This window comes from Sorex araneus, chromosome X, assembly GCF_027595985.1.
Source record: "Sorex araneus isolate mSorAra2 chromosome X, mSorAra2.pri, whole genome shotgun sequence".
NCBI classification, from domain to species: domain Eukaryota; kingdom Metazoa; phylum Chordata; class Mammalia; order Eulipotyphla; family Soricidae; genus Sorex; species Sorex araneus.
The window spans coordinates 216,726,840-216,745,800 of record NC_073313.1 but is presented as its reverse complement, the minus strand read 5'-3'; the positions used below and the strand labels follow the sequence as shown (position 1 = coordinate 216,745,800).

The 18,961-nt window shown below is 37.8% G+C and overlaps 1 protein-coding gene across 1 annotated transcript in view; it reads right to left on the bottom strand.

Annotated features, from left to right (window-relative positions):
- DNAJC10 (DnaJ heat shock protein family (Hsp40) member C10) overlaps positions 1 to 18,961 on the bottom strand; it is a 47,621-nt gene that overhangs the window by 7,351 nt on the left and 21,309 nt on the right. The window contains exons 14-22 of the mRNA XM_055121050.1: positions 15,881 to 16,008; positions 15,494 to 15,610; positions 12,251 to 12,352; positions 9,518 to 9,673; positions 8,537 to 8,670; positions 6,524 to 6,577; positions 6,171 to 6,318; positions 1,467 to 1,586; positions 111 to 215 (exon numbers count right to left, since the gene is read on the bottom strand). Of these exons, the coding sequence (XP_054977025.1) occupies positions 111 to 215; positions 1,467 to 1,586; positions 6,171 to 6,318; positions 6,524 to 6,577; positions 8,537 to 8,670; positions 9,518 to 9,673; positions 12,251 to 12,352; positions 15,494 to 15,610; positions 15,881 to 16,008 (1,064 nt within the window). The remainder of the gene's footprint in view (positions 1 to 110; positions 216 to 1,466; positions 1,587 to 6,170; positions 6,319 to 6,523; positions 6,578 to 8,536; positions 8,671 to 9,517; positions 9,674 to 12,250; positions 12,353 to 15,493; positions 15,611 to 15,880; positions 16,009 to 18,961) is intronic.

The window sequence follows — 18,961 nt, the reverse complement described above, 5'->3', positions numbered from 1 at the left end:
TTCTACAAGGAAAATTTCTAACCACTTTACTATATTTTTGATGTTTTATATTTATGGATACAAGTAAAAATTCAAATGTTTACCAAAATCAGCTCAGATTTAGTCCTTACCTTATTTCTCTTTTCATGATTTTGAAGATTTTCCAATTTTTCATATATTAAGGCAGCAATTTCTTTTGCATCTCTGTTATCTATATGCTCTCCCCAAATATTTCTCTAAAATGAAAAACTCTTATTAAATCGATTGAACATTTTCATCTAAGAAATTTTAATAAATATCCCTAAAAGTTTTTTTTTTTTTTTTTTGCTTTTTGGGTCACACCCAGCGATGCTCAGGGGTTACTCCTGGCTTTGCACTCAGGAATTACTCCTGGCGGTGCTTGGGGGACCATATGGGATGCCGGGGATCGAACCCGGGTTGGCCACGTGCAAGGCAAACGCCCTACCCGCTGTGCTATCGCTCCGGCCCCTATCCCTAAAAGTTTTAAGTATTAGTTTTGTTTGGGGGCCATAGCCAGCACTGCTCAGAGCACACTCCTGGCTCTGTGCTCAGGGATCACTCTTGGTAGACTCTGCAGACCACGTGGGTGCTAGGGATCAATCGCAGGTCAGCCAGGTGCAAGACAAATGCCCTATCCACTGTAATGTCAGTTGGCTCCAAGTCTTAAAGTATTTAAAACTCCGATTTCTTCAAGGGAGTGATACTGCAAAAGCAAAGTTATCTCATATTTACCCAGAATAAATACGATGTTGACATGAGAACATATAAATTAAATTAACCCTTTAAAAATGCATGACTAACTTCAATGCCATCTAAACTGTAAAAGACAAATGTGCCTTTGAAACAATCATTGGTTTAGAACAAATCAAATCTTAGAATAATTCAATGATGGAACAAAGGAACTCTAATTTTTATTACGTAGACAGGTGATCTGCAAGCCAGTGCAGTCTATAAAAATGCTGAATCCCGCCACCTACCAGCATGATTGGACCAAAGACTGGTGCACAGACAAATGCCTACCCTCAGTTGTCAAATGGATTGAAAATTACTGGTAGAAACAACTAAGACTCAAATATATGCTAAGGACAAAGACCATTTGAAAAGGTTTATGACAGTATTTTACATTTTTTCCCTTTCCTGGAAAAAAGTTAAAAACACATACTAATTCTGTAAGAGGAAATATATAACTTCACAGAAAATAAATGACCCTGAATTCTACTAGTCCATAGAAAATCACTACTAGTACTAGTTTTTTCTATTTATATGCATTAAAGTTTTAAGGCAATTCAACTGTCCATCAGAAAACCCTTTTAAGAGGACTTTGGTATACTTTTAAAAAACCTGTTATATTAGGCAATGAAAAAAATCAAGACCAATGAAGAAAAAACTAAAACTGAACACATTGCTCATTTAAAATTAACATTGGCTGCCTAAGGCACGGCGCTGCGCGGACAGCCTGGACATACCTTTGTGCTTTCGTAGGGATAAAATCTAACAGTTGGGTAGGCTCTGATGCCGGCGTTCTGGCATGTCTGAGAATGAGCCTGACAGTCTACTTTTCCAGCTTTTACTTTTCCTTTAATCATCTGAAAAAGAGAAACAAACAGTCTGGGTTCCGCTTGGCATAAATTAGTTTGGCAACCACAAAACAACATACTGAAAATTAAGATGTTACTTAAAAATTTTGAACATTCACATAAGACTGCTTCCAAATTCTTTTTTTCCAATGAAAATTTTAATTGGTTAAGCTTTTTGATAGGGGCTACGGTGCAGGCAGAGGTGCTGAATTCTCAACAGTGATCCGAGGTTGGGTGGCTGAGGGCCACCCGAGTTACATCCAGCAGCGCTGTACTGGAGGAGTGTGTAGTTTCAGGAGTCAAACCTGGGACCACACATGCCTAGCACATACTTTTACTACATATGAGCGCCAGACTTGCTTCCTAGTTCATAGTACTTTTTAATCTTTCTATCAGACATGAATTAATCCCTTTTCATTAAGCAAATAGTCTTATCAAGAAAATTGAGAAATTTTAGCCCCAACCACCCAACTTGTTCCTGCTACCACACCATGACTTTACAGCAAAGCCATGTCAGTTCTGCCCTAGCCCTTCCTTTCCCTGGTCTGATATGCTGACGTGTTACTCTTGTAGGCTAACTACCTATATTCCCTAGTCACTCCCTGTGAGAGCCCTTCGTTCTTCTTCGGAGTATGCCCATAATCAAAAAGGATACTTTCTCCAGAAAGTAGTAGTATAGTAGACTATACTATTCGTCTACTATCCTGCTTCTGTTCTGTGGCCATATCTGGCAGTCCTCAGTGTTCAGGAATCACTAACGGCAGTGCAAGGGGATTAACTATGTGCTATAGGGGATCAAACCCAGGTTGGCTGTGTGCAAGGAAAGTGCCTTACTTGCTCTTCTCTCTCTGGCCCAGAATTTAGTTTTGGGGACACATTTGGCTGTGTTTAGGAATTAGTGCTGGCAGGGCTCAGGGGAACCAAATGTGATGCTGGAGATCAAAACTGGATTGGCTGCATGCAAGGCAAGTGCTTTACCCTCTGGATTAACTCTCTGGCTCTAAAAAGAAAGGTATTAGTAACTCTTTTACTACCTTCATCCTCATCATTTACATTGTTACTATTGTACCTCTATGCATTTAATAATGATGTATTTCTTCAAAATGAGAGGAGACTTCTATTTTCTTAATGATTATGTGACAAGGCAAACTATTTATTTGTCACTTTTCCTTCTTCCCTGACCTTTTAACTTTTTCATCATTTCCTTCCCCACCCACCCCAGGCTTTAACTGAGGCACTATAATTCACAGTTAGTTTTGTGCACAGTATTATAACAGCACACCCACCAGAGTGCCCACTCTCCTCCACCAGGGTCCCAAAGGTCCCTAACCCCCCAGCTCTGTTCTGTGGACCAACTTTCAACTTCTGTTGCCTCTGGTCATTTGTTATTCCCTTACATGCTTCTTTATATCCCACGAGAGACCCTTCTGTATCTGTCCCTCTTCCTTCTATCAGCATGATACCCTCCAGTTCCATCGACACAGTGGCAAATGGCATGATTCTATCTTTTCTTAAAATTTTTTATTTTTTATTAGTGAATCACTGTGAGGTACAGTTATAGACTTACAAACTTTCGTGTTTGCATTTCAGTCATACAATGATCGAGTATCCATCCCTCCACCAGTGCCCATTTTCCACCACCAATGGTCCCAGCAACCCTCTCACCCCTACCCTGTCTCTTCCACCCCATCCCGCCTCTGTGGCAGGGCATTCCCTTTTGCTCTCTCTCTCCTTTTGGGTGTTGTGGTTTGCAGTAGAGGTATTAAGTGGCCATCATGTTCGGTCTATAGTCTATTGGCGTGGATGGGGAGAGAAAGGGACCCTCCTTCACTGCTGGTGGGAATGCCGACTGGTTCAGCCCTTTTGGAAAATGGTATGGATGCTTCTCCATCTTTTCTTATAGCTGAGTTCTTCCTCATTTCTTTTAGGTTAAGAATCAAAGGATCACTGCTGCCTCTAGTGGAGCACTCCAGGAAAGTTCTATGTACAAGTCTTGACTGCACATCCCCTGACATACATGTGCAGGCAAAGTCAGAAAAATCTAGAACTGTTATTTTAATTATGTTGATTTGTATTTTCAATTGCCTATAGGAGGGCTCCAAATTGATTTTGGTGCTCTAAATTTCTTTGGCTTTGTGACCTACTGATCCAGTGTGATCTTTATAAAATATACAAAGGATCCTGCTGTAATCAACAATTTGTGTCTAGTGCTTAGATCATATTCGATAGTATGAAACCACTAAGGAAGAGTCTACAATGTGAACAGCATGGGGGAAGAGGGTCAAACCTCCTTATCTACTTATTGAGACTTCACTTTTGCCACTGCCCATTGTCTTTATGGTCTGGAATACTGGATTAAGAGTGACCCCTGAACATACCCCACTCTCTCTCATGTCCTTGCATCTCGACTAATTCCATCTCCTATGCTTAAGCATGATCTTTATCCAACCGTTTAAAGTATGAAACTCCTAGTTATACTGTAATTATCTTATCAAATACCAACTTTTATGTGGAGTCTCTTAAATCCTGACATGATTGACATTCTGCTTTCCACATTTTTGATTCTAACTTTACCAACATAGTGATTTACTGTTTGGAATATGTTATCTATTAGCATTTAAGCACTTCATTAAATCCTAAGGAAATGGAACTTTCTTTTTTGTAGCCCCAGTATTTAGCATACTTCTTTCCACCTAGTTCTTTTAACTGTCAAATTATCTTTTTGTAATAAAATGTATAACTAAATCAAATTTTCATAAGCATGAGAATAAGTAAAAAAAATTTTTACAAGGTGTTAAGGTGAGGAGTAGGAGAAGAAACTGTTTCATTTTATTTATTTTAGTTTTTGGGCCACACTTGGCAGTGCTCAGGAGTTACTCTTCTCTCTGCACTCAGGAATTATTCCCGGTGGTGCTTGATGGAACAGCCATATGGGATGCCAGGGGCCGAACCCAGGTCGCCAACATGCAAAGCGAATACCCTATCCACTGTACTATTTTTTTGACCCTGAAGTAAAATACAGATTGCAGAAACTCTAAGAACACAAGACTGCATTTAGGTTTTTATGTCCAGTTGAATTTTACTAGACATAATGAAGACATTGTAGATGTAAAGATATAAACGTATTTTGTTCTCATAATGTTCTTTTTTTGTTTTGGGTCACACCAGACAGTGCTCAGGGCTACTCTGGTTATCTGCTCAGGGGTTAACCTGGTGGGTTCGAAGGACCATCTGGAGTGCTGGAGATTGAACCCAGGTCAGCCGCATACAAGGCAAGCATCCTACCCGCTCCAGCTCAATGTCTGTATTCTTATAAAGGAAATAAGATTTTTGAAAAAGCATGGTGTATAACTACACTGATGGAGTAAGACATCAAGGTGACATCTCACCTGCAAGTGATTACCTGAGGAGGGCAGAGTATGACCAGGGAACTAGCTGGATAAGGAGCAGAAAAACAAATGAACAAAAATAAGGAAGAGGTACTTCAGAAGAAGGAACAGGATGCACACAGGCATACTTGTGCAGAAAATATAGAGTATTTTGTTGTGCCTGCCTGAACTATCGGGAATCGAATAAGGGACAAGAGATAAAGCTGAAAAAGTAGGAAAGGTCAGACTGCAGACTGATAAGAATATGTGTCCAGACATTCAGTTAACAAGAAGAGAAGGGGATATTTTAGAGCAATAACTATAGCAAAACGAAAGAAGGTAAATTGTAACAATATAAGGCTAATTAAAAGGCAAATATGGTACAAGTAAGTGTGACACTGAGGGCTTGAGCAAAGAGACTGGCATACGAGATGGAAGATTATCGAAAGGCATTAACTAATAGGAGCTATTTAGTGAATGCTTGTGGCATCAGAACAATGGTAGTTCAGGAATGAAAGAAGTGGGAGAAATAAAGTTTCTACCTCTATGATTAAGCAGATGATGTTATCAAATCAAAGAATATATTACCTATAAACTTTAATAAAGGAGCAGACTATAGATATAGAAATGTAGTTTGTTTTATAAAAGTCAGGAATAACTTAAGAAGATTTAGGCATTATAATGAGTTGTCTAATGTGTGGGACCTGGGACTGAAACCTCCAAGGCTGCTTGGATCGGGACTGGGCCTCTTCCGCCCAGATTTCCCATTTCCCAGTAGCTAGGTAGTCACACCCAGGGACTGCACCCGGCACCGTGTAATCTTGTCAACGGTCAGCATCCAGAGACTTAAGCTCTAGGAAGCGTGCGGCCGCTTTGCGATATCTTATAGCATATTTCTCCCTCTGGGAGAACCTGACAAACTACTAGGAGTTTCCTGCCCACATGGGAGAGCCTCGCAAAGTCCCCATGGTGTATTAATATGCCAAAACCAGTAACAAGCAGGGTCTCATTCCCCTGACTCTGAAAGAGCCTCCGGTACGGCATCATTGGAAGGACGACTAGAGAGAGGCTTCTAAAATCTCAGGGCTTGGATGAATGAAGACGTTACTGAGACCGCTCGAGAAAATCAACGATCGACAGGATGATGATGATGATGATGATGATGAATGAGTTGTCTAATATATCATACATGTGACCACAACTTAAGTAGATAGACAATACTTACCCTAGCTAGTAGCTCAAATTCTGGAGCAAAATTCTGGCAAGGTCCACACCACGGAGCATAAAAATCAATCACCCAGTGGTTTTTTCCTTGTAAAACTTTTTCATTGAAAGTCTGAGGTGTCAAATCTACTGATGCTTGAGGTAAAAATCTGTAGCAAGAACAAATTTATTACACAAAGTCAAATTAAACACTAACATGTAATACTGCAATGCTTTCTAAAAAATAATGACTTCAAAGAAAAACAATCTAGTATATCCAGGTCCGATCTTAATATTTGACCATTACTTCACAATACATTTAACTATGGACATAAAATGAAGGTAAATAGCATTATAATGACACATATTACTCACCCGAGACCCCAGATTCTTAGGGAATAAGCGTCTCTATTCCAACCATTGTAGCTACTAAAAGAAAAAAAATTACGAGTTGAAAAACAGCACTTTCTATTATAAGTATGTTCAAAGACTAATTATGTAGCAATTTTAATGATTTTAGTCATTGACTTCAAATAACACCTCTCTTCTCAAATACATGTAGCTGTAATTACTGCTTGATTCTCAAACAAACTTTTCTTTATACTTGATAATTTTTGTGTTCTAGACTAGAGGTTTCCCAGCTCTGTCTTATCAGTCTTTAGGAAAAAAATTTTTTTCTTGTGCCAATCCCCAGAAATCTACTTTCTTGAAGCAAACAGAAAGGACCATCCAGTTTTATTCAAGCACACAATGACAATCCCAGTGACCCTGGGAAGGAATATCATCACACTGGAAAACATTGCTCTCAGACCTGAATGTCCAATTTCCCATTCAACAGATTTATGGGAACAGCAAAACTCATGCCCAGTGCTTTAGTCTTTAAATCTTTATTGAAGTTAATTTGTTTCGTTTATCTCACACCTAGCAGCGTTCAGGACTTACTACTGGCTCTGTGCTCAACGATCATCGAGGAGGGCTCCGAGGACTATACGGGATATCAAGGATCAAACAAAGGTTGGCTGTGTGCCCTCTGTACTATCTTTTTGGCTTCTTCCAGTTATTAATGTCAATTTATTACACATTTTAAAAATCCAAGCCAAAATCCACTTCATAAATGCAGCTTTTCATGATTTCATCACAGAATCCAAGGTTTCTTTATGTTTAGAGTTACTTGCATAAATGCTTTACTGTTTACTTTTCTGAAATTCTCATCAGTTCAACTGCAAGTACATATACTGTACTCTGAACAGTTACGGTATACTAGCATTTCCTTTACAGGTTTTTGTCTAGTCTCTATTAATTTGATCTTAATGGTAATTTCTTTTCTGTTCCAATTTTTACTGAGTCCCTGTGAAACTATTATTGTTAATGGCAGTTTCACGCATACATTGTTAATAACACCATACCAAATAACACCAAAGCATAGATTTCCTTCTCAACCAATGAGCCCAGCTCCCGCTCACACATCCCTGGCCCTCCCTTACAAGCACTGTTCTGTAGTCTTTCAGGCTCTGTTGCCTTTGATCATTTGTTATTCTCTTATACTGTATTGAAGATACTTGTATTACATGTGCCAGACCCTGTTTAGAACCCTGGCATTGCTTATGGTACTAAGTACTTGCCAGGGGTCACTATTAAGCTTAGAGCCAGGAATAGCCCCCGAACAGTTCCATGTATGGCCCAACACCTCCCTCCCCAAAGTTTGTATTTTTATTTTTAATAACATACATTATATTCTGTCTTGCATTTGAGTTTTCTATCTGACCTACTATGTGGTTCAGTGGGATAGCATGGAAACTGAGAAACAGAGCTCAAATCCCTATTTTAAATAGGGATTTGGCTCTCCACACCTGAGAGATCTGGGAAAATTATTTAAGGTCTGTGAGTCAGTTTCCTCATCTGTAATAGGAGAGAAGGGTATTCACTTTTACATCTTGGGGTATGGAATGAGGCCTACTACAGATAATGTGAAAAATAAAAAAAAAAATCTAGTATATTATCTGCAGTCAAATCAGAGCATAATGTCATAATGTTACCAATTCTCATCTTTTAAAATTTCTTTTTTTTTTTCCTTTTTTGTGTTTGTGTTCAGTGATCACTCCTGGTGGTACTCAGGGGACAACATGAGATTCTGGGGGTCAAACACAGGTCAACTACAGTATGGGTTGGTCTCATGTAAGGCAAACATCTCACCTGCTATGCTCTCTCTCCAGCCTCTCATGTTCTGCAGTTTCATGAACACTAACACTATCAATTTACTTCCCATATACCGAAGAATTCATTTGCACGCTACCTTGCACATAGTAGAGGTGAGATATATTTCTGGGGTTAATATTTATTAGAAAAAATAAGTATCAAAAACATCCTGCAGGTAGAGAGAATACTTACTGATACTGAGAATTCTTATTTGATTTTTTGGGATAAAATCTTATCTCAGGGTATCTCCGAACTTCTTCTTGGGAACAAAAAGAATGATACTTTTGACAGTCAATACTGCCCACATTGATCAGTCCAGTTAATGTCTACAAAATAAATAAATAGATCAAAAGTGGCTAGAATAAAATTACCTTCATGCCTATCTTACTTATTTTTCAGTAGAGAAACTGTGAGCCACTTAGATTATCCGTCCATAATTTTCACCAAATAATAGGATAAACCACAGAACTTTAATGAACTGCAAATTCAATTTTATAACCAGGAACTTAATACGATTAAGTTTGCAAAGTAAAATATTTATTGGAAAATGATTTATTCCAAGTATCAAAATCCAGAGAGATATATTTTAATGAATCTCTGCAATATTTCAAATGAAGACAAAGCTTGCCAGCAAGCTGATTTACACTTCAATTAAAAAATAAATTATTTTAATGTTAAGATATCAGAAATCACATATACTTTTTGTCTTAGAAATAAAGATAAAATAAGAATTGTATTTTTTCATTCTGGTACTTGAACTGTTCCCAAGTTTTAATGTTACGTATACTGTGTCTATTTGTAAGAAACCTTATAAATCTTATTAACGGATTAAAATACTACAACGAAACCATACTTTTAAGCTTTTAAAAAGAAATGTTCAAAAGTATTTGTTGGCAAGAACGTAACTAAGTTTGCGAAATTAGTAAATTAAGGGGGGTCTTTCTAATATAGTGGAAATTTGATAAAACATGTAGATGGCATGAGAAAAATGATAAATTTTCTAGATCATTTACATCCAGAGAAAAAGTGGTATGATCTAAATTAAATTATTAAGTGGTAATCTAGTGAGTTCATCTGTTTCAAAATAACTGCTCAATAGTTATTAAATGATAATATTAATATTTGTTAAATTAAATATTAAATTAGCAAATATTAACATTTTAATAGTTATACCCGGGCCATTCTTTTCCATTCTGGCATTAAGAGTTGGCATGGATGACACCATGGTGAATAAAAATCAACCATCCAGACTTCATTATGTTTTCTTTCTTTAACTAGTTCATTGAAAGTGGTTGGTGTCAGGGAGATCACTGAAGGATTCATAAGATCCTAAAGAGAATATAACATCCATTAGTCACTGAAAAACTTTAAAAATAATTCTTTGAAAACTACCGGCATAAATCTATTTAGTAAAGTTCCTGATACTGAATAACCAAACTACTTTTTAGAAGGAAATTATTTAAAAAATATAATTCCTAATTTTTACAAAGTATGGATTTACAACTATCAGTTTTCTTAAATCAATTGTATTTTATTTCTATGTATGTCTATAATCAACTTAGGCAAGGAAAAGAGGCAATTTTCAGGTTATGACACAAATTATGACAAATTAATAGATGAGACAAGAATTCTATAAACTGCCCAAATATCCATGTAGGTCATGTAATTCTTTGTGGAATCTAGAAATGTTGGAATGGAAACAGCTTTTGATAACTAATGAATTATTTTCCTGACACTGACAGCCCACAATTGGTGTCAAACACTATTTTAACAAAATTTCAACAAAATTTCAATCTAATAGGAAGGAATACCCCTAAGATTCACTAGGGACACAAAAGAAAACAGTATGAAACAAAAAACTTACTATGGAGTAGGAAGAGATGATTAGGACATAGAAAATGATCATATGTGGATAAGCTACTTTTTCTTTCTTAGGAGTCCTCTGTCAATCAATTTAGACTATTAGAAGGAGATACTAATTTTTACTATAATATAGATTGAACTAGAGGAATCAGAGGGAGAAGGACAAATGCAGAATGATCTCTCTCCTAAGTGGAATGCAAAGAAATACCAACTGAGTAACAGTAAAAGACCTTGAGTTTAAAGGTCTACAGAGCAGAATCTGTCAATGGGTAGGATTAGGGCGGGGGTGGGGCAGAGGGGTCTTGTGACTGATGAAAAGATGCTGATACTCTGGTGCTTGGTGTGGAACTAGAATATTGTATGTTTGGAAACTTACCTTAAGTATTCAAAATTTAAAATTTTAAAAATTGAGGCACCATGATTTTACATAATAGTTTCAGAAATACAATGGTCCAACACTGTTCCCACCACCAGTGTCAACTTCCTGCCACTAGTTTTCACAGGTTCCCTCCCAGCCCTCTAATCTGTCTCCTTAATATCAACATTTTAAAGTTTAAATACTATAGGTTTGGATCAAATGCAACTAGTATTGTTAGCTCTGTGGGTTAGATATACGTAACCATACTTTTACACCACACCAACGTGTATCTAAGGCCCCTGACACTTCCATCAGCTCTTCTCAGCTCCTTCCTCCGTTTCTCTCCTTCCCTGACATTTTTCATTTCTATAATCTACAGCCAAGGGTTTGCCCACTCTTGATACCTTGCACTCTCTGGTTATATTGATCACAGGTAACTGAGATCATCTGGTATTTGTCCTTCTAACTTAACGTGATATCCTCCAGTTCCATCCAAGTTGCAGCACATTTCATGACTTCATCAATCCTTGTAGTGGTTTAGTATTCCACTGTCTCTATATGCATATACACCATTGTTATTCACTCATCTCTCACTGGACAACTGGGTTGACGGCTCGCTGTTACTAACTGCTGCAATGGATAATGGTGTGCCTATGTCCTTCTGAATGTTTTTGTGCCTTGAGGGTAGATATCAAGAAGTGGAATTGGTGGGTCAAATGAAGCACTACTTTTTTTTTGAGAAATCTCCATACTATTTCCCACAGGGAGTGACTGAATCTGTACTATGAACAGTGTGATAAATCATGGCATGAGGGGTAGAACACTACTGTGCCAGTAACAGCAAAATCAGCACAGCTCCAGGCTTGAAGAAACCATGATGGAGAAGGGCAACCTCTCTTAGTTCCTAGCCAACACTGGGTTCCCTCCAGCCTCAACTATAAGGAACCGACACCGTGACAGTGGTGGACATCTTGGATACTTGATGGAGCAGCAGAAATTTTGTACACCTTAGGCATGAATATAAACACTGTTGTTAAAAAGAAAAAAAAAACTGAGACTTTAACCTGAACGCTTTGTAACTTTCCACATGGTGAATTAATAAAAGAATTAAAAAAAAAAAACATCATGTGTAGTGATTTTCATTAGAGAAAACAAGGAGAGAAGGTCACAAAGCTTCTTGTGAAAGCCTAACTTCATGTTCTCACTAAATAAATGTATTCACTTTGTTGGAGTAATAAAAACAGACCAACTTTGATTTAATTCTAATAATATAATTGATGGGCTGGAGTGATAGCGCAGTGGGTAGGGCGTTTGCCTTTGCATGCAGCCCACCCCGGGGTTGATTCCTCTGTCCCTCTCAGAGAGCCCAGCAAGCTACTGAGAGTATCCCCCCTGCACGGCAGAGCCTGGCAAGCTCCCCGTGGCGTATTCGATATGCCAAAAACAGTACCATCAAGTCTCACAATGGAGATGTTAGTGGTGCCCGCTCGAGCAAACGATGAACAACAGGAAGACAGTGCTACAGTGCTAATAATAATTGTTATCAGAAAATTTTTTTAAATTTCATTTTCTAGTCAGAAAATAATATTCTGGCATGAATACATTTTACTAGTGAACAGTAAATACTCATACAAAGTATACATATAAACAGAAAGATTCATAGTTTCAGCTTTAATTCAAGATACCTCTATGAACTCTAAGATCTGTTCGGCAGAGTGATGTCCCTCATATTCATGAATGCTAGACTGGTTGAAAACCACTGTTGTTGGATAAGCTTGAATGTTATACTGTGAGGAATGAGAATACAAATCAGTCAGGATTAATACATTTCACCTGCTTACAAATTTTAACCAGCTTTGCCCTTATTTAAGTAACAAAAAATGTCAAAACGCCTGATGACAGGAAATTTTAGGCTGGCTAAATTTAGCAAAGAAAATAGATTCATAGTTGTGATGAGTAACTGAACCTTATAAAACTCTATTACATCAGCCATAAAATCAAAGGACCTTGAAACACTGAGAAGTAAAAAAAAAAGATGATGTTGGTCCTTTTTCACTCTCTTGAACCAGGGTGGAGAGACTTTAAAAGTGGACTAATGGGACCAGAGTGACAGCACAGTGGGTGGGTGTCTGCTTTGCATGTGACCGACGTGGGTTCAATCGCCAGCATCACATATGGTCCACCTGTGCACCGCCAGGAGTAATACCTGAGCATCGCCGGGTATTATGATGCCCCCGAAAAAAGTATAAAAAAAAAGAGTGGACTAATTTCTAGCTTGATTTTTTAAAAAAAAAATATTAATACTCTGATTTCTCTGAAAGTGGAAAAGAATTAAATTAACACTGTAACCATATTTTTGGTTAAAGATTATAATATTCTTATGAACATAGTTGCTCTCTGTTCAAGATAGCTTTCATTATGATAGAAATACTGTAATTTCCTCAGAACTAAAATGAATACCAGTTAGGAAGTTTTTCAAGTGTATGTATGTATTAACGCTATCGATCTGCTATAGCTAAACTTGGCATAATTAAAGCAGACAAGCACCTGTTAGTAAACTAGGACTTCTGACTAAAAATAAAATTCTGAAAACAAAAATGTAAGATTGAGCAAGCATTCATAAGATATGTAAAATTCTACCAAATTATTAAATTAACAAAGTATATACAACAATGTTTACCATATGTGAAGCATCTCCTCAGCAATTACACATGTAGTTTCTCATCTTTTCCTCACAATTCTAAATCAGAAGCTAAAATGTTACAGATGAAAAATCTGAGGTACTAAGAGGTATTGTGGTTTGGACAAGGTTAACTAGTTAGTAAGTAGTGAACCCAAGTGAATATGATACCGTATCTTTGAATCTTAATTTATAATACGAAGTTACTTACAGCAATGTTTCTCAATGGTGCTATATAATACCCCCAAATATTCCAAGGAGTCATGGTAAAAATTATATAAATGAGGGGCAATTGTGGGCCAACGAAGTAACAAAGTCAGAAGGGGGGGGGTCACAGTTGGAAAGAGGCTGAGAACAGGATACACAATGCATTAAATAAAATGCATAGAAACCAGAACTTAATATTAATTACTGCTTACCAAGCTACTTTTTTATTTTTGCTTAGCATCCTCTCAAAGTCACATAGCCACTCAAAATGAAAGGCATGTTTTCATTCTTAACATGTTGACAATGGTGCTGCAATATATGACAAATGAGCCACATCTAATTAAGTGTGAGTCATCTGTGGTATATACTGGTGTCTTCAATTTTATTTTTAATAAAAATTTCAAACACAGGGGACTAGAGACTACAGAGGTAAGACACTTGTTTTGCTTAAGAATAACTCTGGTTTGAGCCCCAACGCAGTATACAGTATCCAAAGCACTGACAGAAATGATCTTGAGCATTCACCAGGTATGGTCCCAGCCCATAGCCTCACAATTACTTGATCAAATATAACAACAAGATGACATAATACAACAAACACCTACATCCCTCCCTTTTATAATTAACTTTTTTTCCTCACTGACTTTGGAATTTTTATCTCATTTCCTTTGCTTCCTGCTAATAAGAACAAACGATACTGAAAATAATTGTGTCCCATCTTGCCCTTTAAAATTCATTCCTACATGCAGGCACACGTATTGCTAACAGTATAGTGTAATGTTTGAGCTTTAATTTTTTTTCCCTGAGTTTTAGCACTTTCTATGTTATTCTGCAACCTGCTTTTCCCATTTCCACTATAAGATTTATTCATGTTTAAGGGCAGATCAAGCTTTAAATGTTCTAATGTATTCTACTGTGTAATTGGATAATTTATCCTTAAACAATGTGGGGGCTTGCCTGTGTAATCAAAATTTAAATATAACTTAGAGTCAAGTCTCCTACTGGGTTGGGTTCTATGTCCACAGACTCAACCAAGAGACATTTATGTTTGTTAGATTTATGATAATGTAGAACTCACCGAGGTGGAAAAGAAAAGGGCTTATTAACAAACTTGAGCAGTTCAAGCCCTTTACTATTCAAGAGGCAACTGTACTGGCTCTTGTAAGATTTCTCTGCTTGCTCTTGGCATTTATAAGTATATACTTTGATGGGTGGAGTACAATAGGACTATTGCAATATAGTTTCTTGCTTAAGTGAAGTTGGATATTTCACACATATTAGATTTTCACTCTTATGAGATGTTAACACTATTTTTGTGGAGCTGGAGAGTTCTGCAGGGAAGGCATCTGCCTTGCTAGCAGTGGACCTGGGCTCAATCCCTGGCACCACCTATGGCCTCAGGGACTCCTCCAGGAATAATCCCTGAGCACAGAGCCAGAGCCAGGATTAAGGAATGCTGCTAGCTATGGCCCAAAAGTCAACTCCCCCATCCCTCCGCCCAATGATTTGTAGGCTTCATCATGAACATGGAACTGTCAATTATACGGGCTACAAACAGTTGTTTAACTTTAAGTGCTTCTCTCTTTGGCAATTAAAATTTAACAGATACTATAAAGCTCCATCCTACCATGATAAAATGTCTCAAGTTATTCTTAATCCATCCTCCCCCACATTGGTCAATGAGAGGGTCCAAGGTTTTGGTGCTGCTCAAACTGAAGAAGACACTCCAGGGCCATGCCTGGCAGTGCTTGGAGGCCTCAGGATTAATACTCGGAGACAGAGACATGATCCTGTGGTGCATAGAAGTGAGCCTGACCTCATGTATCTTATTACCTATTTTCCTGAGTCACATCTATATTCAACCACAAATATTGCCTATTTATGTTTTAATACAATCATAATTGCCTATCACTTTGATGAAATGATCTGAATATTTTGTTACTACTCTAAGTGTAGGTATATAATTATTTTTAAACTGTTACAAGATCTCTATTTTACAAAAACATTAAACTAAAATAACATATTTTATACTTTGTCTTACCATATTACAGAGTCCTTCATGAATTGTACAATCCAAGGTTCCAAACTTAAGCTGACCATAAAGATGTTTTGATGCTTTTCGTAACTCAGGTAATAGAGCTCGACATGGTGGACACCACTATCAAAGAGAAAACAATGACACAAATCAGAAAAAATAATTTTTGCAGCAAGAAATAGACTAAGTAAAAGAAACCATACCAAGCTGCAAATCATAAACTTACTTCTTGGATGAAAGAATATATTAGCATTCTCTTAGAATATGTCACAGCCAAAACTGAGTAACAGAAATTCTAGTAACTCATGGTTCATGGCTATCTAGATGGTGTCTTTTAGCTTGGACAAGAGAACATTTAATTGTACTGAAATTTGAGAGATAAAAACAACTTACAGGAGCAAAAAAATCAACAAGCCATGGTTCTTTTTCATTGGCAGGAAAATTTTGAGGTCCAAGTGTAGTAACATGAGAATTAACACTTTCTTTGGCAAATGCAAGTATATCATATAGAATCTTCTTTCCTGTGAAATTAAGGAAGAAAATTAAAATTCAGAAGCATTTCAAAGTTTTTATACTTAACATATTAAAAAAGCTACTTCTAAATAAACCGATCCAGTGAAGTTTCAGTGTTCTGTATGCTACACACACACAGGTTGACTCTGACTTCCCATCGCCCTGTCCTTCAGCTTCTTGTTAAAATGAAGAAAATGAGAAGACCTCTTTGAAATGATTTTCGGTGTGCCCAAATAAGATTCCCAGAGTGATTCTTTCCTTCTATCTATGATAAATAATAGCATCATAAAAAGATTTCTTACTGTTTCTAGTCCTGATTTGGAATTCTGCCTTAAATATAGTTTTACTCTTAAATGTACTCCAATAACCAATAAACTGATCTTTCTGCCCTATTTTCCTTAAATAGTGAATCAAGCATTGACTGCCATAGGTTACTCACAAAAACACAAATCTGATCCCATTGTCCCCTTATTTTAAGGTATCTGGTGATTTGCTGCAGCCTAATTCTCAATCAGCTACTCAATGGATTTTCCCAGGTGCTTTGACTTATTACAACAAGAACTTATTTTGTGCCAGACATTGTTTTACATGCCATGTGGCATGCACTGTATCAATGTCACCACTGTCATCCTGTTCCGCATTGATTTGCTTGAGTGGGCACCAGTAATGTCTCCATTGTGAGACTTGTTGTTACTGTTTTTTGACATACTAAATACGCCACGGGTAGTTTGCCAGGTTCTGCCATGCGGACGAGATACTCTCAGTAGCTTGCTGGGCTCTCTGAGAGGGGTGGAGGAATTGAACCTGGGTCATCCACGTGCAAGGCAAATACCCTACCCACTGTGCTATTGCTCCAGCCATATGGCATTAAAAAAAAAGAGTCCTATTTAAGGAGCTCAGTCTAGTGGGAAAGAATCTATAAGGATTGAAGTAAAATAAGACATGCTACACATTCTTCTTTTGCTTACTTTTCAGCCACTGCTTGAATCCTTCATCCATCCCTTGCAAATGGGCCCTAATTCCGATTCTCTATATTCTATTTTCTAAATCTCAATTTTTCTCCATATCCATTCTTAAGCTCTCACTCAAGGTTTCAGTTATCATTACTATATAACTATATATAGTTTACTTCTAATACTTCTCCTGAGGCAGGCACACACACATATTAATATATATGTGTGTATATATTTCTATATAAAACATATGTATAGATATCTATATAGATCATATTTCGTGTATATGCCTCTTCGAGAGCCTGGCAAGCTCCCCATTGCGTATCCGATATGCCAAATACAGTAACAGTAACAGTTCTCATTCCTGACCCTGAAAAGAGCCTCCAATCGTTGGGAAAAACGTATAAGGGGAGGCTGCTAAAATCTCAGAGCTGGGACGAATGGAGATGTTACTAGCGTCCGCTCAAGTAAATCGATAAACAATGAGATGACAGTAATACAGTGATCTATATATAGATAGATCAACCCAGTTCAGTTTTATATATATGTCAATATATCTCTAGATCTATCTATCTATCTATCTATCTATCTATCTATCTATCTATCTATCTATCTATCTAAAACTGAACTGGGTTATTTTTTTAAATGTAGGGGTACTGCTGACTATAGGGGACATGAACTACACATTATTTTTTAAAAAAAATTTTTTTAAATGAATATCCATGAGACAGACCATTACAAAGCTGTTCATAATTGGGTTCCAGTCATACAATGATTCATTACTCATCCTTCCACCATTGTATATTTCCCACCACCAGTGCGACCTGTTTCCCTCCCACAATCCCCCAACCCTCACCACCCCACCCCCAGTCTCCCTCTATGGGAGACTTCTTTCTCTCTCCTTTTCCTTTTGCACATTATGATTTGCAATACAGGCACTAAGACGTCATCTTGTTTGTTCAGGGCATTTGGTATTTTTATAGGGACAGTAAGGCTGGAGTAGCTTTTTAGCTGAGTGGCAGTTTTGGGGTGTTGATGTGACTGCCAATGCTTCCGGAAGTACAGGGAGGCAGTGGCGATTTTGGATTGTGGAAACAAGCGGCTGCTGGGGGCTCGGCTTGGCACGGGCACCAGGCAGACCCACTCCACCTCTGACTTACCCTGGTCTGTTCAGCCTTGCACAGGTCTGAGTTTAACTGCGGTTTTTGGTATCTTTCGAGTTTTATTTATGGGCCTCTGAAGCAAGTCCCTAGCAGAGCTTACATGGTAACACTGGAGTTAGTTTGTGGGGGTGACTGCCATTGCTTCCAGAAGTATTGGGAAGTGGGGGAGATAGTCCACCCCAACTCCTAGAGATTGCAGTCACAAAACTCGCACACCAGAATTTTCAGCAGATTCAGTCTTGGTAAGGTCTGTCCTGAGATGGCAGTCAGGCTGGGGTACAGCGGCAAGTTTGGATTGTGGGACCAAGTGGCTGCTGGGGGCTTGACCCACCAAACTGGGGTTGTTATCTCCATATTAACTCTCTTAAGTTCTCTTCTCCACTGAATAGTGATGCAATTATCAGTAATGCAAGTGCCCATTCACCAAGTAAAAAACCTCAGCTGTCCTCTTTATTGCCATTATCTTAAGTATACTTGCATAATTTTCTGTTATTGCTGGGCTTTTTTTTTTTGGTGCCACACCCAGTATGCTAAGGGTTTACACTCCTGGCTTTGTGCTCAGGGACCACAAGTGGTGCCAGGGACTGAACTCAGGTTGGGAGCACCATGCAAAGCCAGCACCTTAACCGCTGTACTCTTCTCTGGCCCCTATTCTTGATATTTTAAATAAAATGTCCACTACTCTTCATCCACATTATCATTATTTAACTAAGACAATCATCATCTCTTACAAAAATAGTTACATTCTATCCGCTCTTGCTCCCATCCATTTTAAGCAATCACCTTCATAAAATGTCAATCTAGTTAAATAATTCTCTGCTTTTAACAAATGCCTCTGATTTTTC